The sequence below is a fragment of the Perca flavescens genome, chromosome 17, assembly GCF_004354835.1.
Source record: "Perca flavescens isolate YP-PL-M2 chromosome 17, PFLA_1.0, whole genome shotgun sequence".
NCBI lineage: Eukaryota > Metazoa > Chordata > Actinopteri > Perciformes > Percidae > Perca > Perca flavescens.
Window position 1 is genome coordinate 27,797,013 of NC_041347.1, and position 19,596 is coordinate 27,816,608.

Here is a 19,596-nt window from a genome sequence, read left to right on the forward strand (position 1 = left end):
TTTACATCAGAACTCTAGTTAAACATGTAAAGTATTATATTTCTCCATTTCAAGCCCTAGTGATCTTTTCTTTCTGTTTAATTCATCACCGGCTGCTCTCTTTCCATCTCTTTCTTTCTCCACATGTCTAGCTGCAGTGTCTGGGAGTTGCGGCTTTCTACTGTCATATTATGCCAAGTGTGTGCATATATGTGTGTGTGACAGCATGCAAAGCTGTTAATCTCCAAACCAATTAGAAATGTGAGCTATGGATTTGAGCCAGTCAAATACCCAACACCAGTTTGATTAGCCAGATTTACTCTGCCCAAATCTCTCCCCACCCCCCACCCCCCATGTCCTAAACACTCTCTTTCCATTAACTCTCTCTCTCTAAACCAATGTGTCTCTCCTCTACCCTAACCTCTCTCTTTCTGTTCTTCTTCACTCTCTCTGACCCAACACAATGTCCGCCTAACGCCCTAACCTCTGTCCTTACATCCACTTTCTTTCTTTAATGCAAACCCAAATATTAGGCCTGGGCTCTGCAGAGACCAGGATGAATGTCCTCTGGGGATCTTTTTTTTTTTTTTTTTTTTTTTTTTACAGCGCCTTCTTTTTCTCACCAATTTCAGTGGGAAGGACATGCTGTTACGTGATCCCTGCAGCAGCGAGTTCTTACCTTTCATATTAAAGAGTGGTAGGCGGTAAAAATGTTGCAGAAAGACACAAGTGTTCAGTTTGATCTTAGCGACAAAAGGTGCATGATAGATCCAACCGTTATTGCTTGTTGTCTACAATGTTGGGATACACAATCATGCCAAAATCATATGGATTATTTCTTCTAAATACTTCAATATCATTAATAATAGTAATAATAATGACTGTAAGACTTTTTAAATCTTTGAAAAAGCAGGTTTTTAACTATTTATTGTATTGTTATTGTCCATATCGCCTGGTTGTGTTACTATAGAAAGGTGAATCCAAACAGACAGGTTTTAAGAAAGGGAATACACAGAGACTCAACTGCAGAGAAACACAATGAAAGTGCTTGGTTACACCAAACATGACAAGTGTTGAAATGTGCATGCTGAGATATGCAGTTAGGATTTGCACCACTCATTGTGAAGGTCCTGTATAACATAACATAATACTTACCAAAGTGTGGATGTCTAGTGGTACTTGCTGCACATGACTTTATATCATCTACATGCAGGATGCTGTTCAGTGAGCTAGCATGTATGAGACTTGTAAGCCTATCTGTGTGTTTGTGTTTTTTTTTTTTTATGAAACTACATTTGGTTGTAGTGTAAATGCCTGGTGACCCAGGGCAGGGTTCTGTTTTCAGCCTCACCTGTTTGAGGCTCCACAGAGAAATACGGTTGTCCTTGCAGGATGCTGTACACCAGTCTGGCACTGTTGCCGTAGGTGGGGTCATCAGCGTCTGTAGCTGTCACCTGCATCACTGACGTACCTACAGGACAGACGCACAGACATGACAGACAAGTCAGGAGATGACTCTACCTCAGTGATGCGGTTCGAGAATGGTTTGAGGAAAAGGCTTGTCACAGAGTACATGTTGTTTCACCTGCCTGCACGGCTGGATGGGGAAAGCGAATGAAAATCACTCTCAGAAACTACAGCTGAATTGCTCCTGTGGGGCTGGTCTCTACTTTTTATTTCTCTACATTTCATCATTGTCGGGTGGAAACATCCACTCTCCAATCCTGGTGATTTTCATGTTTTAAATAAAACGGTATATTTCTTCCACAACCACTGGATTTATGAAACCCTTTCAAAACCCATTTGATGTGAAAGATGCACGATTGTCAAGCTACCAAACAAGGTGAAAGCAAATGTTCTTGCTTTAAATCTCTGTTAACTGTACTTGACAGTTAAGCTGAGCAAAAGTATGAAAAACATTCTGTTAACGTTGCGTAATTGCTGAAAACTCATGAAACTCACTCAAATGGGTAAGTAAGGTAAAATCAACAACAGCTTAGACTTGCAGAGAGGCATTTTATTCCATAGAAACAATTAAGTAATAAACATGAATGGTTTACAAATATTAAAAATATCCAGTTTATTCCCATTAATTCCTGTTAATTCCCATTACAGTTTCCAAATTGGAATGTTTCCAAAATTACTGTCCATGGAAAGTTTCTGTAAATTTTCCTGAAAATTTTCGCCCCTTTGCAACCCTAGTTCTACTACTTCAGTCTTCTTTGCATTTTCATATATGATGATTGAATGGTTCCAGTTGCAGCTACGTGAGCACCACTATCCTACTCCATTTTAAATCCATTGGGTATATAACTGTAATCAAATTTCATTCAACCCTGGTTTCAGTGTGGCAGCTACCTTAAGTGTACCTGGTAAATTACCAAGAATGATAATTTGAAAGAGCCTTCTCTCTGTTCTAATTCTGACATCCATGAGGGAACATGGACCTAGTTAGTCAAATTACAGCTTTTCTTTCTGTTCCACTTCTGTGGTTGAGGATGATGGCACCGGCGGCTCCTCCCTGCCAGACTTCTGTATTCAGGTTTCAGCTTAAGAAGCTGATTGGAGGGGGAAAAAAGCCTTAACCAAACTCATTCAAAAGTTCCTTCTTTGAAAGTCTGGTCCATTCAGAGAAGGCATTTTCTGGCTTTCAGAGTTTTGGGCAGCACTGCTGCCAGTGTGGTTCATTTCAGGTCAGCCTCAAGGGGTTGAAGACTCTCCAAGACCACATACTATTTGGAAAGAAAATCTATCAAGATCAGAAGCTCTAAGTAAGGAGACTCTAAGGAGATGGCAGGAGCTCTTGCCCATGCCAACCTAGTGCTAAATATTTTCTTGCTTCTGGTTGAGTCTACTTTTTTGCACATTTAGGGAAAGAGAGAAGAAAAATGAATGGGCTTTTTAGGAGCTGGCTGTTTAAGCTAATGGTATTGTCAGCACCTTTCTGTCACACTTTCTATGGTCAGATTTCAGTGATAATTAACAATGAATGAAAAAGTCTGCTTAGCAGACAAACAACACTTACGATGAACTCTATAGGTGACTTCATTAAGAAACGCCACTCACTATGCAATCGATAGCTTTTTGTACTATTGAATATCTAAGTCGCTGTTATCAAATCATGTTTGATATTTGGAAATAAAACAATTCTGCTGGTCAGATTCACAGCTATACCTTCACTTCAAGACAGGGTAGGCATTAGAGCATTTAAGAAGCATTTAGGTCAAATTTGTATTTTTAACTACTTCTGACTCCTCATTTTCCATGTTTAAAATTAGGACTAAAATTTAAACCAAACATCAACCTACTCTGTAGGTTAACATGCTTAGTAGGGGTGTGACGGGACATCCAGCTGACGAGGCACAATATTGAGATTTTAACACTATTTTATAGAAAACTTCAATGCAGAAGTAAGACTGAAAAAGTAGTCCTTTATTCAATCGAAAGTGACAAAATGAAAACCCGTGCACTGAAAGGTTTTGCCATAAACTCAAATGACTGGCTTCTCTCCTGTATAACTAACAGTTACCCTGTTACTTATTCCATGTATGGTGGAGAGGGTCTCTTCACTCAGAGAACCAAGGTTACAGCATAACTAAGCGTTGTCTGGCATATGTTGAGACCGAATGTTTTGTACTTGAATTTGTCATAGAGAGAGAGCAGTACTCTAACGTTTTAACGCTGGGTTTTCCAGGCAGCTTTTTTCTTCCGCTATGTAAAAGTAAACCTCAGAGTCAACTTTGGAGAACGGCTGGGGGATCTTCTATGCTAATTTCAAGGCTGCTGCTCTGCACTTGTGTACTGATATCGCGAGACAGTTTTTAACTTGTTTAATCTCACGAGATCTCGTCACACCTCTAATGCTTAGCTAACATGCATATACCTTCCAAGACGTTGTCCTAGTCTTCTACTAGACTACCATTAGCCCATGGTATTAATCCCAAGTTATATTGACCCAGTTGCAGTTTTTCTGTTTTGCATTTCACTTTCTCCTAACCAGCCTTGGACATTTTTAATATTCAACCTAAGCCTTTCCCTTTTACCAAACCTTAGACTCCCCTCCTGTCCCCTTACCCTTTCTTCAACTACTCACCAACATTGGACATCTCCGGCACCCTGGCATAGTACGGCCCATGTAGAAACTCAGGAGGATTATCATTGATGTCTTGAACTTTCACTATGAACTCTGATGGAGGCTCCAGAGGCTTATTAGTGTCTCTGTCCACGGCCTGGGCTGTTAAAGTGTACTGGGCCTGCTCTTCACGGTCCAGGGTTTTTGTAGCGTGGATGTTGCCCGTCTTGTCATCGATAACAAAGATCGTTCCCGCACCTTCACCGGATAGGATATACTTGATGTTTCCAATGCCCGAGTCTACGTCTGAGTGGAGCTGAATTAGGAGGGGAGGAGATGGGCGAGATAAGAGTAAAGAGTGAGACAAACCAGAACGAAAACAAAGATGAGACATATGCAAAGACTGGATGTGCTTTGTGCTGAAAACATCTGGATTTCAGATGGGGTGGAACTTAAAGAGAAAGAGAGACAGACTGGTGATTACAGAGTGAGACAGCTAGTCTTGTCGACAGGCAGGACTGCAATACATATTGCAGCCATGACAGCAATACATATTGCAGCCATGACATGAGGCGTCTTTCTCAAGTCTACAAATTAAAGGAGCGGAAAGACTGAGCCAGACAGGCTAGTGGATGCGCCGTGGAAGACGGGCAAACTAATAAGTAAGGGATTTAAAACGTTGTCATCCACCCAAATTGAAGAATGTTTAACATTCAGTTAAAGTCTTGTTCTTCCTTTACAACCCCCAGACTATGAAATATGATGCATTGTAAACATAATTTGTTGTTTGTAATGAAAGCCGCTGCTCGGTTTGAGTGATGTTGTTTTGGAGGAGTACCACCAATCATCCTCACCTTAAATGTGAACATGACCTCTGTTTTTTTTCTATCTCTCTCTCTCTCTCTCTCTCTCTCTCTCTCTCTCTCTCTCTCTCTCTCTCTCTCTCTCCCTTGACAAATGGGAAAAGAAAAGCACATTTATCCCCTATTGGAGTTAATCATTTGCACTCACCCTGCATGCCCCCAACATGATTGTAAATGGAGGGCAGTTTGGCTTTTAGTTAAACAGTAATTGTTATTTAGGGATTAATTGTGTTTGACTCAAGAGAAGAGAAGTTGATTTCAGAACTCTTCATTAACTCATGCTTTACTATACTCACCCTGCCCACCAAAACTGGGTCAGGCCCAGTGTACTCCTCAATGACAAAGAACTGATTCCAGACCCATCCTCGTTTGGACCTGTGGAGTACCTGCCCCTCCTTCCCTGCCCTCTGTCTGTGTCTATGCAGCGACAAGTGACCTAAAAGCACAACAACAAACATCAATACATTTCTGGCTGTGAGTGTGATCCAGCCGGCTGTAGAACAACTCCCGAGTACGAGACGCACGTTAAAGCCAAATGATAAGGAAACAATGGTTGCTTTTGTCATACCTGGATGTCTGTGTCTGTGGCCCCTTTGATCCAAAGAAGCATTTACTTTCCGGGTTCCTAATGCAACGCTACAGAGTGCAGAAACTCCCACCAGCACCAGGAAGGCCCTCAGCGGCCCAAGGCCGTTCCGCTTCATCGTCGGTATCGCCATCTTGCTCGACCTGAGCAACCGTGCACTTCACTCCGCCCCCTACTTTCTGGTTGCTCTCAGTGGAGCTCCGCTCCCACTGAGGTGATATCCTGTTTTTGCTAACAAAATGTTGTTGATGAACTTCCTAGTTCATTAGCTGAGAAGGGGCCTGTTGGTGCGGCTACTCATCACCCACTTCCACGTTACTGCCTTTCTTCTCGTTCTTCTTTTCTCACAATTTGTTAACTCCCTCTCCCCTCTGGTCACAGAGCCTAGAAGAGAGCAGAGGAAAAAAGAATGAAAATGCTGCTTCGAAAACAAAACAGTTGAGCGAATCTGTTTCCCGTGCAAACAGATTAATCTTTGTAAAAGTGTTGAATTTAACACTGAAAGCAAAAGCAACATAAACAGTGTAGTGATCATTCATTCATGTCTGTTATAGAGTCAGGGTAATGTTCATTGACTCCAGTTGGAGATCTGACTTCTTAAATAGTTGTCGTGTTGATTAGGACATTGTACTAATTACCAAGACAGTGTTGTTTTGTAAACTCATTAGCTTTAATTCAATTAGACACAGCCTGATTCAGTGTGGGAGGTACAGCTCATGTGCAACACCAGTGTCGCTCTATGTACAGCCCTTTTTAAATGTAACAAAAGTAATGTAACGCAAGAATGTATGAAAGTCATTCAAGGCAGATATTGTGTCACGACTCTCCCTCAAACCCTTTTACATGTGGTTAATTTCGATCTTTTAAGAGGAGACACAGATATTGAATTTGTACAAAATCCAGTTAGTCCATCAACAGTTCTGACCTGTGAAGCAAGAAACTGATTGTTAATTACAAGAAACTGTAGCTAAATGTCAATACAATACCTTAAAGGGTAACTTTGTTTTAGTTTTTTTCAACCTGGACCTTATTTTCCCATGTTTTTGTGTGACTGATGGGAGTTTGGTGGGTTTAGCGATAGCGATCTTGGTGCCGTTTCCAGTTAAACAAAAAGGATTTAGTCTTTAACAAAAATTATCTTTTAAGGGATTTTTTTTTACTTTTCCATAATATTGTCAGTCATTTATACTACCAATCTGAGCCTATCCGTGGCATAAACCCACTTTGAGTGCACAGAATTGTCAGTGCACATTTTCCCTACAGGATTACATTGCTGCCCAGTTTGCGGCTGACAGTGTTCTATACTGGACCAATTTCAAAGATGTTTGTTTACATTAGTCACTTTGACACCAATGCATGGGGAAACAAGGTTCAGGTTGAAAGAAAAAAAAATCTGAAATTACCCTTTAAGTGTAATTTTAAAGAAAACTCCTGGCTCATGAAACGGCTCACGTTGAAAAATAAATGTGATGGGAACATTGAAGGAATTAATCAAATTACTCCATGATCCACTGAATAGAGGACAAAGGGCCTCTAGCATCCATCATCCATGCTGCACTTCTAACACAGCATGCTTAGTTCCTTATCTTAGCTTTTAGTACCAACAAGTGGCAGTCTGCTTGTTTGTCCCTTTTCAAGCCAGCCCATACGTGTTTTTACAGATCTGCTACCTTCATGAGTATGGTTAAGTTTGGGTGTTTAGATGATTAACACTACTTGGTTGAGCTGAGTGAAAGCGTGTGGTCTTGGTAAAAAGCGTGTTGTCTTGGTAAAAAGAAACCAATGTTAGACGTTGGTAAGAGATGGGAACTGTATGCAGCAGTATAACAATGTCATGCTACTTCCACCTTTGCAATGAACAAATGCTGTCACTTTTCACTTGTTTTTCTGGCCTTATAGTAGACTGTGAATAAAAATATAGGAGTTATATACTCAGGACATGAATGCTTATATGGTATGATAGCTAGGCCAACAGGGTGACACCCTTAGCTGTGTTGACTCATGTCAAGATAACACTTGGTATAGGAGGTCAGACAAAAGACGAGAGAGGTTACTAGAAAATTTAGAAACAAGTGTAGCTAATTACACTTTAAGGCAATGACGTCACTTAACTGACCGACACCTATATGTCAGATATCTCATTTCCTAGCCCAGTGGTTAAAGTACTGATGCATCATTTGCACACAGCCGCATCTCCAATGCACCTCCATTACTGCACCTGACATGGTTGAAAGGAGATTTGGGACACAGCTGTGCGTCCTCTACGTTATATTCCACATCAACCCGTAGTGTCTCTCACCGAAGAGCCAGGCATCCGAATAATGCAAATATAGCCACAGTAGACTTCAAAATAATTGAACTAATGCTGCCAGTATTCCAAAATCAGTCAACAAATGCAAGAAGCAAACACTGTCAGTAAGTAATTGCGTGCACAAATCCCTTGACAACAGCAACAAATTAGTTTTTCTAGCTGTAGCTGTGTGATTCTCTGGGATTCTTGTTTTTCTTTTCATTCAATTCTTAACCTATACTTTGCCATATGAATAAAAGTTGTGTACGCTAATGTGTGTTTAATATTCCAGCTCAGTAGATGTCCAAAATACCCTCAGGACTCATTGTGGCTCCTGTGGTCAACAGGAGCCACAATGAGTCCTGAGCCATGACCAGCCAACCAGGAAGTGTTGACAGTCAATCCCATACCGGCTCATCATCTGGCTAATTATCCTTGAGTCTTCTGATTGATTGTGTGTGTGTGTGTGTGTGTGTGTGTGTGTGTGTGTGTGTGTGTGTGTGTGTGTGTGTGTGTGTGTGTGTGTGTGTGTGTGTGTGTGTGTGTGCGTGTGTGCGTGTGTGCCTGTGCATGCGTGTGTGTGCCTGTGCATGCGTGTGTTTGTTCTTGTCTATCATTTGTCTGCATAAGCCCTAAACGCTGTTTCGTCTTTCCCACAGCAATTTATCTGCTTGATGCGACATACGTGAGACTAAACCCAAAATACCTTAAAGGATTGTAGAGAAATCTGAGACGAACGCCAAAGCAGAAAAGACCAGACGAGAAGATGCAACTATGTGAGGTTAATTTAGCCTTTTCTGTCCATTTTACTCAAAGCCATGTAGTCTCAAAAGTAACTTAAAACCAAAATGGAAACAGAGTTAGAGTTGGCTGACAATTTACAACAAGAAAACAAAAGCAACATCTCAGGAATATTCTTGGAAGTTGTCAACTGCAGGTGAAACCATTTGTGAATTTCTTCAACATGTCAAACAAGTCTTAAAAACATCAACACCAAAACAATTAGGAACCCTGGTGTGCACTTGTTGTGCAACGAGCTGACACCTGCTATGCAGAATCTGGTAACACGCGCTCAAACTGTCATTTATGTGTCAAATTAAGTGTCGACTTTAATTAACAAGCAAAAATAAAGCAAGTCCAAAATAAATTGCTTTTACCATTATCCTGAAACCCTGCTTCCAGTCATCTGTTATTTGCCTCAAAAACTGTCAAGTCAAACACATGAAAAACAACAACAATAAAACAGATTGGTAGCAGAGTGATGGCTCACAAATACTCTTTGACTGTGAGTGTGATAACGTGTGACTTGTTTGACAATGAAATGACCCTGCTGCCAAATTAAAATAAAGCAATTGATAGAAAATGACTTCCTCACACAAGATGGGGAATCAACACCACCACTTAAATATCCTATCCTTTTTATATACGTTAAACACATTGGGCCCTATTTTAACGATCTAAGTGCACGGCGTGGAGCGCCTGGCACAGGTGCGTTCAAGGCATGTACAAATCCACTTTTGCTAGTTGAACGGTGGAAAAAAGGGTCCGTGTGCCAGGCGCATGGTTCAAAGGGGTTGTACTTAGTGTCTTAATTAATAAACGGTGTGTTTTGGGCGTAACATGCAATAAACTAATCAGTGTCATCTTCAATTTCCTTTAAAAGGCAGGCGTGTTTGTACCTTGGCACATTGCTATTATGATGGTGGATTTCCTGCTTAATTTTTTTTATCTTTTGCGTGTGTGTGTGTGTCACACTTGTGCTGGGCTTTGCGCTGCGCCGGGCGCAAGATAGGGCCCTTTGTCTGCATATATGGGTTGGGAATCCTGCAGATTCTATGTCTGTCGGTCTTTTGTTGTTTTCTTTACTTTTGAGAGAGAGAGAGAGAGAGAGAGAGAGAGAGACTCCCCAGGGTGAACATGCCTTTTGGCCAGACCATTTCCTCTGTCTGAATACATGACTCAAGAGTCACATTACAATAGTGAACAGCATGTGTATGTATTTGCACCATTCCCTTGGGCTCTTAGCAGTGCTGTGAATCCATGAGTCAAGTAGTCAGCTAGACTACTGTGATTCATTGGCTAACATTAGAGGCCACCTAGACCCACTGTGTGTGTGTGTGTGTGTGTGTCACAAAGGTCAGAGCAATAGGATTAAAAAAAAGCGTGACATGCCCCCAGCTGACATATTCTCACTAACCACATTTGTGCATTTGTTTATGAAAAACTATACATGTCCAGTCGGGAGTGTGTCTTTAAATGTGTGTATATGTCTGCATCTGATTATGTATTATTCCGGTACGTAAGTGGAGTGTTACTACTATATTTTAATAGGTGGGGACGGAAGGACAGACTTTGTCCTTTTTAAGAATCGGTCATTTTCAGATAACTGATAGTTTAAAATTGGAATCAGTCCTATAGTCCTCTTATTCTTTTCTTGCATTTCATTTCTTTGCACCCAACCCCATTAGGAACACAATGGTTAGCAAACAGACATTCTGTGTTTAACAGAGAGTCTGGGTCTGAAGTGAAAGATTGTTTGAGTAGGTTATAGCATTTCTTTTCTTGTCATGCTCCCTTTTCTGGCTCTGTTTCATGCTGTGCCTCTTCAGTCAGAGTAGCAGTAATAGCCACCAAGCTGCAATCACAGTGATTATCTCCAGAACCGAAACAAAGCGCATAGCAGCACATACTCCACCAACTGTGAATAAATGGAGCCAGTTTCTCCAGCTTTGCTAGTTTTCTTTAATAGGGCCTTTATCCCAGTCTTTTCTCTAGGTTTCATGTGCACAGGCAAGATGTGTTTGATCAAAGGTTGTGGTTTTAATGTGTGCAGCTAAATCTGAAATCTTTTTCACACATCTTCAGCTACGAAAAGTGTACAGATGTTGTGGAAGGTGGTCCTACTACTCGGCGTATGTTGGAGTTTGATGCATAAATATTGTTTACTTTATTGGCACTGTCAACCAGGACAGTTTTAACCCTGCAACCCAAGGAACATTTCTCAGTGGTGTAGTCTCGAACCATGAAAAATGTGCCGTTTGTGTGATTGATACAGTAAAACTCTCCACCATACAGATTAATTGTTATACAATGTTAACAATATATTAACAATTCACAATGCAGACTGTGACGGGGCAAATAGCTACCGTCACGGTAGCGATGCGCTACCGATTTCATTTCTCAAAGGCTGAGCGCAAAGGTTGCCTGTATATGTTTGTCTAGCGTGTCAGTGTGTTCTGTTATCACACTGTTTTCAAATCATCTGTTAGCCTAGCCATTCATCCAATCCCCCACAGTAATCCTGTAGCTTTCTTGTGCACATATTTAACATCCAATACTGCAGTGATTTATATGCTATAGCTACATCCATCAATACATTGTTCTCTTATTGTTTAAAACCATGCCATTTACTCCACAAACATGACCGGTTATAATAACCACGCAACACACATGTCTTTGTTAATTACGTGTCTGTTTATTGAGCTTAAAAGTTAGCGTAGTGTAACATCTTTGTGTCTTACCGGCGTCTCGTGTTTGTGTTTAAAGGAACGTTTGCCGCGATTGTTGGGTTTAAATGAGACTATGACTTCCGGGGCAATAGGAAATAGGAGTTTGGGTAATTAATTTATTAGCCGTCAATATATCTTTTGGCTTTGTCAAATGTTAGCTTGAACCATATAAATAATGTTCTGTACATTTTTAAGCTTTGTAGCTATATGAATTTTGGCTTTTTTTTAAAGCCTTTGTCTACTCACCTGAGCCACCCCTGTATTGTACTGTTGTGTTGGTATGTTCCAATTCCAGTGGCGCGCTTCAGGCCTATAGACTAGCATCTTAAATTAGCACAATTTGTAAACAGCTGTATAATTTGACCGTTTTCGACTCTCATGTCAATCTGGACTGTGCTCCACTCTCATTTGTCTCTGGTAAGCCAAAACTATACAGAGAAAACCTGTCCGTATGCTTTTCTTCCCTCTCCGCTCCAACTTTCTTTATCCTCTCCTTCTCTCTCTAGGGGTCATTGGTAATAAAGATGATTCATTCTTTACGAATGTGATATATATCCCTGTCTACCTGGGCACACTCTGTGTGAGTGTGTAGGTAGCTAACTGTGTGCGTCTTGTGTGCGTCCACCCTGTCCCAACATATTGCCTGTCAGGGATCTGTAGGCAAACAATGGTCAGACTGTACCTTGTCTGCACAATGTGTACAAAAGGAATGATACATACATATGGAGAATTAAAGGAGAAAGGAACGGCTGTATTTGTTGTGAAATTTCTTTGTGCAGCCACTTTCCTTTTCATGTTGGACAAGGCCTTTCAAACATGGTCTGATCTTGAAAACCAGACATGATTCCCAAATCATCTCTGCATTCATCAACACAGCCATTGTATTATTTAATCGTTGTTCCGAGGGATTTTTATTCATAAAGCTGGTATTTCTGAAAGGTAGCCTGAAAAGCCAGACCCACATCAAGATGTTGGGTCTGGGAACTCACTATTGACAGGGCTCAATCCGAGGGGCGGGATAAACGGTTGTCTTTCAAATTGCCTCTGCACGCAATAGGATAGCGCTACAACCAGGCAGAGCAACGAAGAAGGTAGCGAAGCTAGTTGTTAGATTAAACGTTTGCCGTATGCGGTCGGCAAAACTCCTTCTACTTCTTTGTTCTTTTCTCAAAGAAAAGCTTAACTCAAAGTCTTCCAGAAGACCTCTGTTGCCAGCAGCAGCCGCCATAAGCCCGCCCACAAATTAAATTTGCTGCCGCTAGGGTGCATCTAGATTTCTAGACTATCTGAAAAACAGATTTTCACAACTATCTGTGTTAAGATAATGGATGTTGACTGTTGTAATAACTGGGAAAGTGACCATTTTGGATCAGATTTTTAACACATGGCTGCCGCTTGTGATTCTCTGTCTTCACACAGTTCAAATGCTGACTCACATTTGGCATGTTTTTTTTTTTCTTCTTCTTTTCTGTTCTGAATTGACCACAGTGAACAGCAACTCTCCCCAAGCCACGAAACTAAAGGATTATGTCTGAATTAGGTAAGCAGTTGACATGAACAGGAAATGGATGTAGAATGTGTTGTTTGTTCCAACAGCACAGCCTGAAGGCGACATTTGTCCCTTCTGTGTTCTCACAGTCGCTGTATCATCGTTTGTTCCTGCCACATTGGTGTCATTCGGCGTGGTGGCGAGCCTGCTCTGACATGAACAAAGATGGCAGTACAACAGAGAATTTCTGGTCCACTGCCTCAATTTGGAGATGAATTTACTCGAGGCACTGAATTCAAACGCCGATGTAGGAACAAGTTTAAGTTTTAAAATAGTTTTAAAAAAACAGCAAAGGTAATAAACTCACACAGCTCGGACCATTGAAACGTTCAAGTCCTTGCTTGAGACCCATTACTATGCATTGGCTTTCAATTCGAATTGAGCTTTGATATCTTGACCTTTTTTCTACTGTTAGTTATTTTGTCTGTGTATATTCTCTCCTTGATTTTTGGAGCTTGTTAAGCACTTTGGTCAACTATGGTTGTTTGTAACGTGCTATATAAATCAAATAGAACTGAACTGAACATTTCCATTTTTGTGTGATAGGTATGAACATTGTGACATTACCCTGCTTTGTCTTCATGGCCTCAGGATGGTATAAGGTCATTTCTGTCCTGATCTAGAAGTCTACGTAGCTAGAGCTGTTCACAGTGAACAGCCCAGTATGGGTTTCAGATCTTGCCTGAGGAGATGCACTGAAGGACACCACAAACACACAGCAATTAGCTATTACCAGGTCCAAACCTGTAACCCTTCAGTCACACGGGCGCTCCTCCAGCCACTAGACCTTTCTATAACCCTATAACACTATTTGAACCAGATGTGATATACTTTGTTGCTGCTGGGATGAGAAAAGGGGGTCATGTGAGGTTTAGTCTTGCATTGCCAGACCTTCCTCCACAGCATCAGACCTTCCTCCACAGCACTGCGGAGGAGGGTCTGGCTAGTCCACACAGTCATTCCGGGATGGGAGAAAAACGTGCTCTGGTTTATTAGCATTTCTTTAAACCAATCACAATTGTCTGACGCAATGACGGTGCCGCTGCAAAACATCCTCGGGAAGGAACTTGTTCTGGGGGAACGTGCTTATTCCAAAGTTGTTTTAGTCGTGCAACAGAAAACTCAGATTGATAGTTCTCATAAATCCACCGGAGTGTTGGTTTGTTTTATTTTCTTCGAGACCGCAGAGAGTGGGGGGGTGGGAGAGGGTTTTTGTTCTTGTTCAATTTGTGTTTCTCTGTTCTGCGCACCATCTGATATTACCTGTCACACATTGTGGAATTTGTTTTGTATGTCTGAAGGTGCTAATAAAAAGTTGATCACAAAAAAATCCACTGGAGTTTAGAAGGCCAACACAAAGAAAGAGGAAGGTGAAGGACATCCGGACAAAAATGAAGTACCACCGGCGGATCTTCCGGCGTCACCAGAGCAATCCCCTGGATGAAATCGTTGACAACCTAGACTGTGAGGTTTAAAATGAGATTTTCTGTTACTGTAGAAATACACTCCTACTCGTCGAAACAAATCGCAGAGCTACTCTGCTGTCCATTCAAAGCTGCAGACTGCACAGTTTTCTTTTTTTAAGAATAAGAGGGATGGATGAAATGAATCGGAGCAGAGGAAGGAGAGAGAATGACTTTATTTCTATTGGTTGTCATTCTCTTAAGAGTCATGTTTCTGTCCAACAACTGTCAAGTGAATTTAACAAAAAAACGTTTGAGATATTGCAAAGATTTGACCATCTAATTGTCATTGTTTCTATCTGCTAGGTTGAAATGCAAATGCATTAGATTCTTGAAAGTTGGGGGGGGGGGGGACAAGATTCATACCAAATAAGATAAAAGGCTGGTTGAGTAGTTATCATTAGGTTAGTTATCATTTATATTTTGTGAAAAATGATTGTATGAAAACAAAGGACTAAGAGACTGAGTGAGAGACTGAGGAGAAATCGAGGGACACAGAACAGTGGAAGACAGATATAGACAGGGAGTCTGTGTATTAAAGTTCACTTTGGGTATTTTGTTTCGGTGGCCGGCTCTTTGTGGTCTGTTAAAAGCTTAAAAACAGAGCGGTGCTGAAAACAGACACCCAGCGTTTAGCTCACACCGCGAAACCTGAGGCTTAATTGCCTTTCAATTAGAGGAACTAATAGGCTTGTGTGTGTGTGTGTGTGTGTGTGTGTGTGTGTGTGTGTGTGTGTGTGTGTGTGTGTGTGTGTGTGTGTGTGTGAGAGAGTTGCTAGCCTCTCATTAATACCCATTTTCACGAATGCTGAGAAAGTTTTGCAGCGATTTCTGTGTAATTGCTTCACCACACACACAGAAGACTAACTTTGCTGTTACGTGTGTTCTTGTATGCATGCGGTCTGCGTGTTATGAATGTGTTAACTTGTGTAGAAGTTGCTGATTTCTGTTAAGCTGTTAGTGAAAACCAAGTGCTATTACCATCCACAAGACCCCACGTCTGCTGTTTTCTCACACACACACACACACACACACACACACACACACACACACACACACACACACACACACACACACACTTTCTTCATGTACAGTTATCTCTAATCAACCCCACTTAGTATATTGTTACATGAAAGGGAATGAAGCACTCCTCAATGTTCTTGTGCTGTGTTAATTTCAAGAAAATATAAATCTAAATACCAAGGGAATGTAATTATGTAATGTAATCATTTTGCAGTTTCTGATTATGCCATTTATTACACTTTCGCAGTGTTTCTATTTTGTCAGATATTTGAACATGACAAAAAAATTTTTTTTGTGTTGATCTTGTGTACTTTTTGTTTCCTAAATCATTGCAACAAGCCCAGTCGAAAACATGTGGCATGACTGCACCCACCATGATCACTGACTTTGATAACACCATGGTCAGAGGTGTGTGGCACAGTGGAAAAACATGGTGGATGAAGGCATACACCAGCAGTGCACGTGGACTAGCATTAGTCTCTACCAAATCATGTCACTTGTTGTAATGCACTTTGTGTCACAGAGCATTTATAGATTTTTGATGGAGGGAACAGTCTGAAGAGGGTCATTTTCTTCAGTGAAGCAGATCGGTTTCCTCTTGGGAGGCCCAAAAGCATCAACTGACTCACGCCCTTGTGTGGAAGCGGCAGAATCATCGCGAGTGAATATGGACTCACTTAGCTTGGAAGCAGTAAATACTATTTGGTACAATAAATAACGTTGCAGGCCTTGGAGAACAGTTGGGTAACAAGTCAATGGGTTTAGGAAACGGGCCAAATACAAACTGCTGCCCAAAGAACCAGTTTAAGCTACAGGAAGAGATATTTGTCATCTATAGAATGTGGCATCCAAAGTGTTCACCTTGATTTATGGCTCTCAGTAACAGTTCTGCGTTAGATGTCAGTCACATCCAGCGGTGATATAGACAGGTATACTTGTAATTGCAGCAACACCATTGTCACAACTTGGAGAAAGAAATCAGTAAAGAGTGACTTCTCCAACATTGCTATTGGCAAAACAAAAGCGTTCCTGGCACGTGATGTTAATTTGAAGAATGCTGAATGAACAAAGCTGATAATGAAGACGACAAACGCTGTGCTGACGGCACATACAAACTTCCATTTGTTGCGTACAGATAACTCGCACCTAATTAACTCTGCCATTGTTGTGTTTGGGAAGTCCAATTTGCACAATCATGTTTTGAAGTACTTTATTTCATAAAAAGAAACCCTGTTTACATGTGTATTTTGAGAACATCTTTTTGTTTTGCTCATTTTGATTAGCATCCTCAAATTACTGAGAATCCCACTCATTTGTATGGAAATGATATGCAATTTGTGGTGAAATATGTGCAATGAGACAGATGGCGTTTTAAAATCATTTGAGCAAGCATGTTTTGTGCCTTTTTAATAATTTGTTTTAAATCGGTATGACCATGGTTCAACACAAAACCAGTAATTCCCTCCCTCAAATGCCATTCGTCATGTCCGACACTTTTTCACAGAACTTAAATCTTAAAAGGAATGTTTTTGGCAATTTTTACAAAAAGTAAACGTCTTCTCCATTGTAGCATTCACACAACTATTACTCCTCCTTGTAAATAAAAAGGTTAGACAAAGAACTTGGGGTAGAAAAATGTGTTTTCAATGCAGCGAAACATAATGAAAACAAACGATGCCGGTAATAAGGGCGTTTCAGCAGGGTGCGTCACTCGGTTGTTCCTGATATGTCCTTTTTATATTTGGAAAGAAATCTGAGCTGAAAACAAGTTGATGACGGAACCAATCAGCTCTTTGTGTTCCTCCAAATGAGTTGCTGAAATACAGTAGACAGTAACACAACAGGCGGGCTGATGAGATGCAGTTAAGCTTGAGGCAGAAACAACGTAGCTTCAATTAGCCTGCTGACTGCTTATTGGCTATTTGTTTGCTGGGAATGCCCTCTTCCTTGACTTTAACTTTGGGACTGTTGAGCCTTTTACGCCCGATAATTGGAAAGATGAACTTCACTTCGCAGGTTATTATGACGAGCAATTTCCAAAATGCCCAACACTAGAATTAAACATTGAAATAAAAAAAAAGAAACCACGTTGTGTAAAGGCCTTGTACTCAAGACGATGTTAGAATTGACTTAAATGGAAAGCCTATAATGTGGTGTGGAAGGGCGTCCTTAATTAACCAGCACTTTAATTATCCCTCTGTCCTTCTCTTTCTGTTTTTTTTTATTATCTGTTCTTTCTCCTGCAATCCCATCTTTTTCCTTCTTCACTTCACAGTCCAGTAGAATCCATCTAAGCAATTACAGCTTTGCATTACAGCGTTAGAGTGACACTGTAATTACTGCCGAAGACGTTTAGAATATACTTAGGAATGGAAAATGAATGCACTTAATCACAGGGTGCTGCAGAACATCGCAGGTGTTTGCGTATTTGTTTTTCTTATTTTGCTTATTATCTCTCATGACTTATGACCCACGGAAGCTGCCAGACTTTTTCTTGCAGGGTTTAAAAAAAAAAATTCAGAATCAATGATCCAGTCTTAATTATTTGTGTACACATCGATACACAGGGTTAATAAATGAAGTGATTCACAAAAAACTCATTGAGGAGTTCTGACACACACACACACACACACACTCACACTCACTCACACTCACTCACTCCCCATCACAAGAGATTCAGGACAATGTCACCTTATTAATCTGAGTGAGACTTAGATAAAAGGACAGAGGAGTACAACAGGAGACGTGCCAAGACAAACACAGGGAGTAAAGGGGGAATAGTTTTTGGGAAAAGATACTGCTCAATTATAAAAACACGAACACACAAATGCACAATTCCTGTAAATTGAAACTGGGGAGGGAGGAAAGTTAAAGGAATTTATGCTATGGAAAAGAAAACCTGAGACTCTCTATGGTGCTAACTCTGTCCTTCTCACTCCATTTCTGTGTGTTTGTGTGTGTGTGTGTGTGTGTGTGTGTGTGTGTGTGTGTGTGTGTGTGTGTGTTTTGGTCTATAGCCCCTAAGGGAGGGTTAGAAAGAGAGAGGTGGGGGGGCAGGAAATGGTGGCGTCTGGAATTGATTTGAGGCTAAAGGAAAAATAAAATACTTGAGATTCTTAAAGGCCCGGGGAGCAGGGACAGGCGACCACAGAGAAATGAAGAAAGGTAGAAGAAGAAAAAAAAAAAAGATGCCACATAACCACAAAAAAAAAAAAAAAAAAGGGGTAGGGAGCAAACGTAAAGAAAGATTTATATTTCTGCAATAAAGTCTGTGAGGTTTCCATGAGTACACTGTGGCCGGATCTTAGTTTACCTCTTAAAAAATAGGGTTCTACAGGCTGCATGTACTACATGGTGAGACTAGAGGTTCTTTTCCATGGGCTGATTTGTGTTTCCTTGTGTCCGGGTGGTGGTGGAGATTGTTGTCGGAGAAAAATATTTGAATTATAGGGATAGATGACTTTATATTCAAGACTTGAGAATGTCCAAAATATCAGCTTTGGCAGCGTGGTGCCTGTCAATGAATACGCCATATGCAGGAATATAGTAATAACTTAGGTTTAGAGTTTAGAGTAGGAATGAAGAATGGACTGACCACAAATCAAAAGGTAGAATAAGAAAAAATGGATAGGAAGAAGAGAGGAGTAAAGGGAAAGTAGAGAAGCTCCAATGGAGAACTGAAGTGAAGGGAAGATGAGGGGAAAAGGGAGTAGAGGAACTTTTAAACTCCTTTTTAAAATTCCCTTTAAAACTTGTTTCACACTACAGCTGTGGAACTGTTTATTTCCTATCCCATTTCAACAGCAGTGTGTAAGCAACCAACAGGTGATACCCACACACGTAGGAAATGTTTCTTGACAAGATGGTCCAAACTAAGCTGAACCACTGATGCTGCCAATTTGTAAAAACATACATGAACTAATGAAATGCACAAGAAGCACACATATGGTCATCTGAACCATTTTGTTGTTGCGTTTCTTTGAAACTAGCTACTAAAGGGTCCTCTTTAGGTCCAAGTGGTAGAGGAAATATGAGAAGAACCTCTGTCCATCCTCGGAGCCACATCAAGTGTCTTTACTAATTACTTTCAATATTAATAACTTAGTTGCATAACTGTAACTAGTTTGTTTTATTTATTTTTTTCTGAGTTGATGACCTCCTGAGTGAGCACCTTCTAACTTTTACAGTAGGAAGTCTGAGGATAAAGATCAAATGCAATCAGTCAATAAAAATGCCTTTTTTATTTCTTTCAAATAATCCAA

General features: G+C 40.7%; 1 protein-coding gene across 1 annotated transcript in view; it reads right to left on the minus strand.

Moving 5' to 3' along the window:
• Window positions 1-19,596, minus strand: part of cdh11 (cadherin 11, type 2, OB-cadherin (osteoblast)) — an 85,687-nt gene that overhangs the window by 19,601 nt on the left and 46,490 nt on the right. Inside the window, exons 3-6 of the mRNA XM_028603685.1 lie at window positions 5,483-5,884; window positions 5,211-5,350; window positions 4,073-4,367; window positions 1,331-1,450 (exon numbers count right to left, since the gene is read on the minus strand). Of these exons, the coding sequence (XP_028459486.1) occupies window positions 1,331-1,450; window positions 4,073-4,367; window positions 5,211-5,350; window positions 5,483-5,633 (706 nt within the window). The 5' untranslated portion in view covers window positions 5,634-5,884. The remainder of the gene's footprint in view (window positions 1-1,330; window positions 1,451-4,072; window positions 4,368-5,210; window positions 5,351-5,482; window positions 5,885-19,596) is intronic.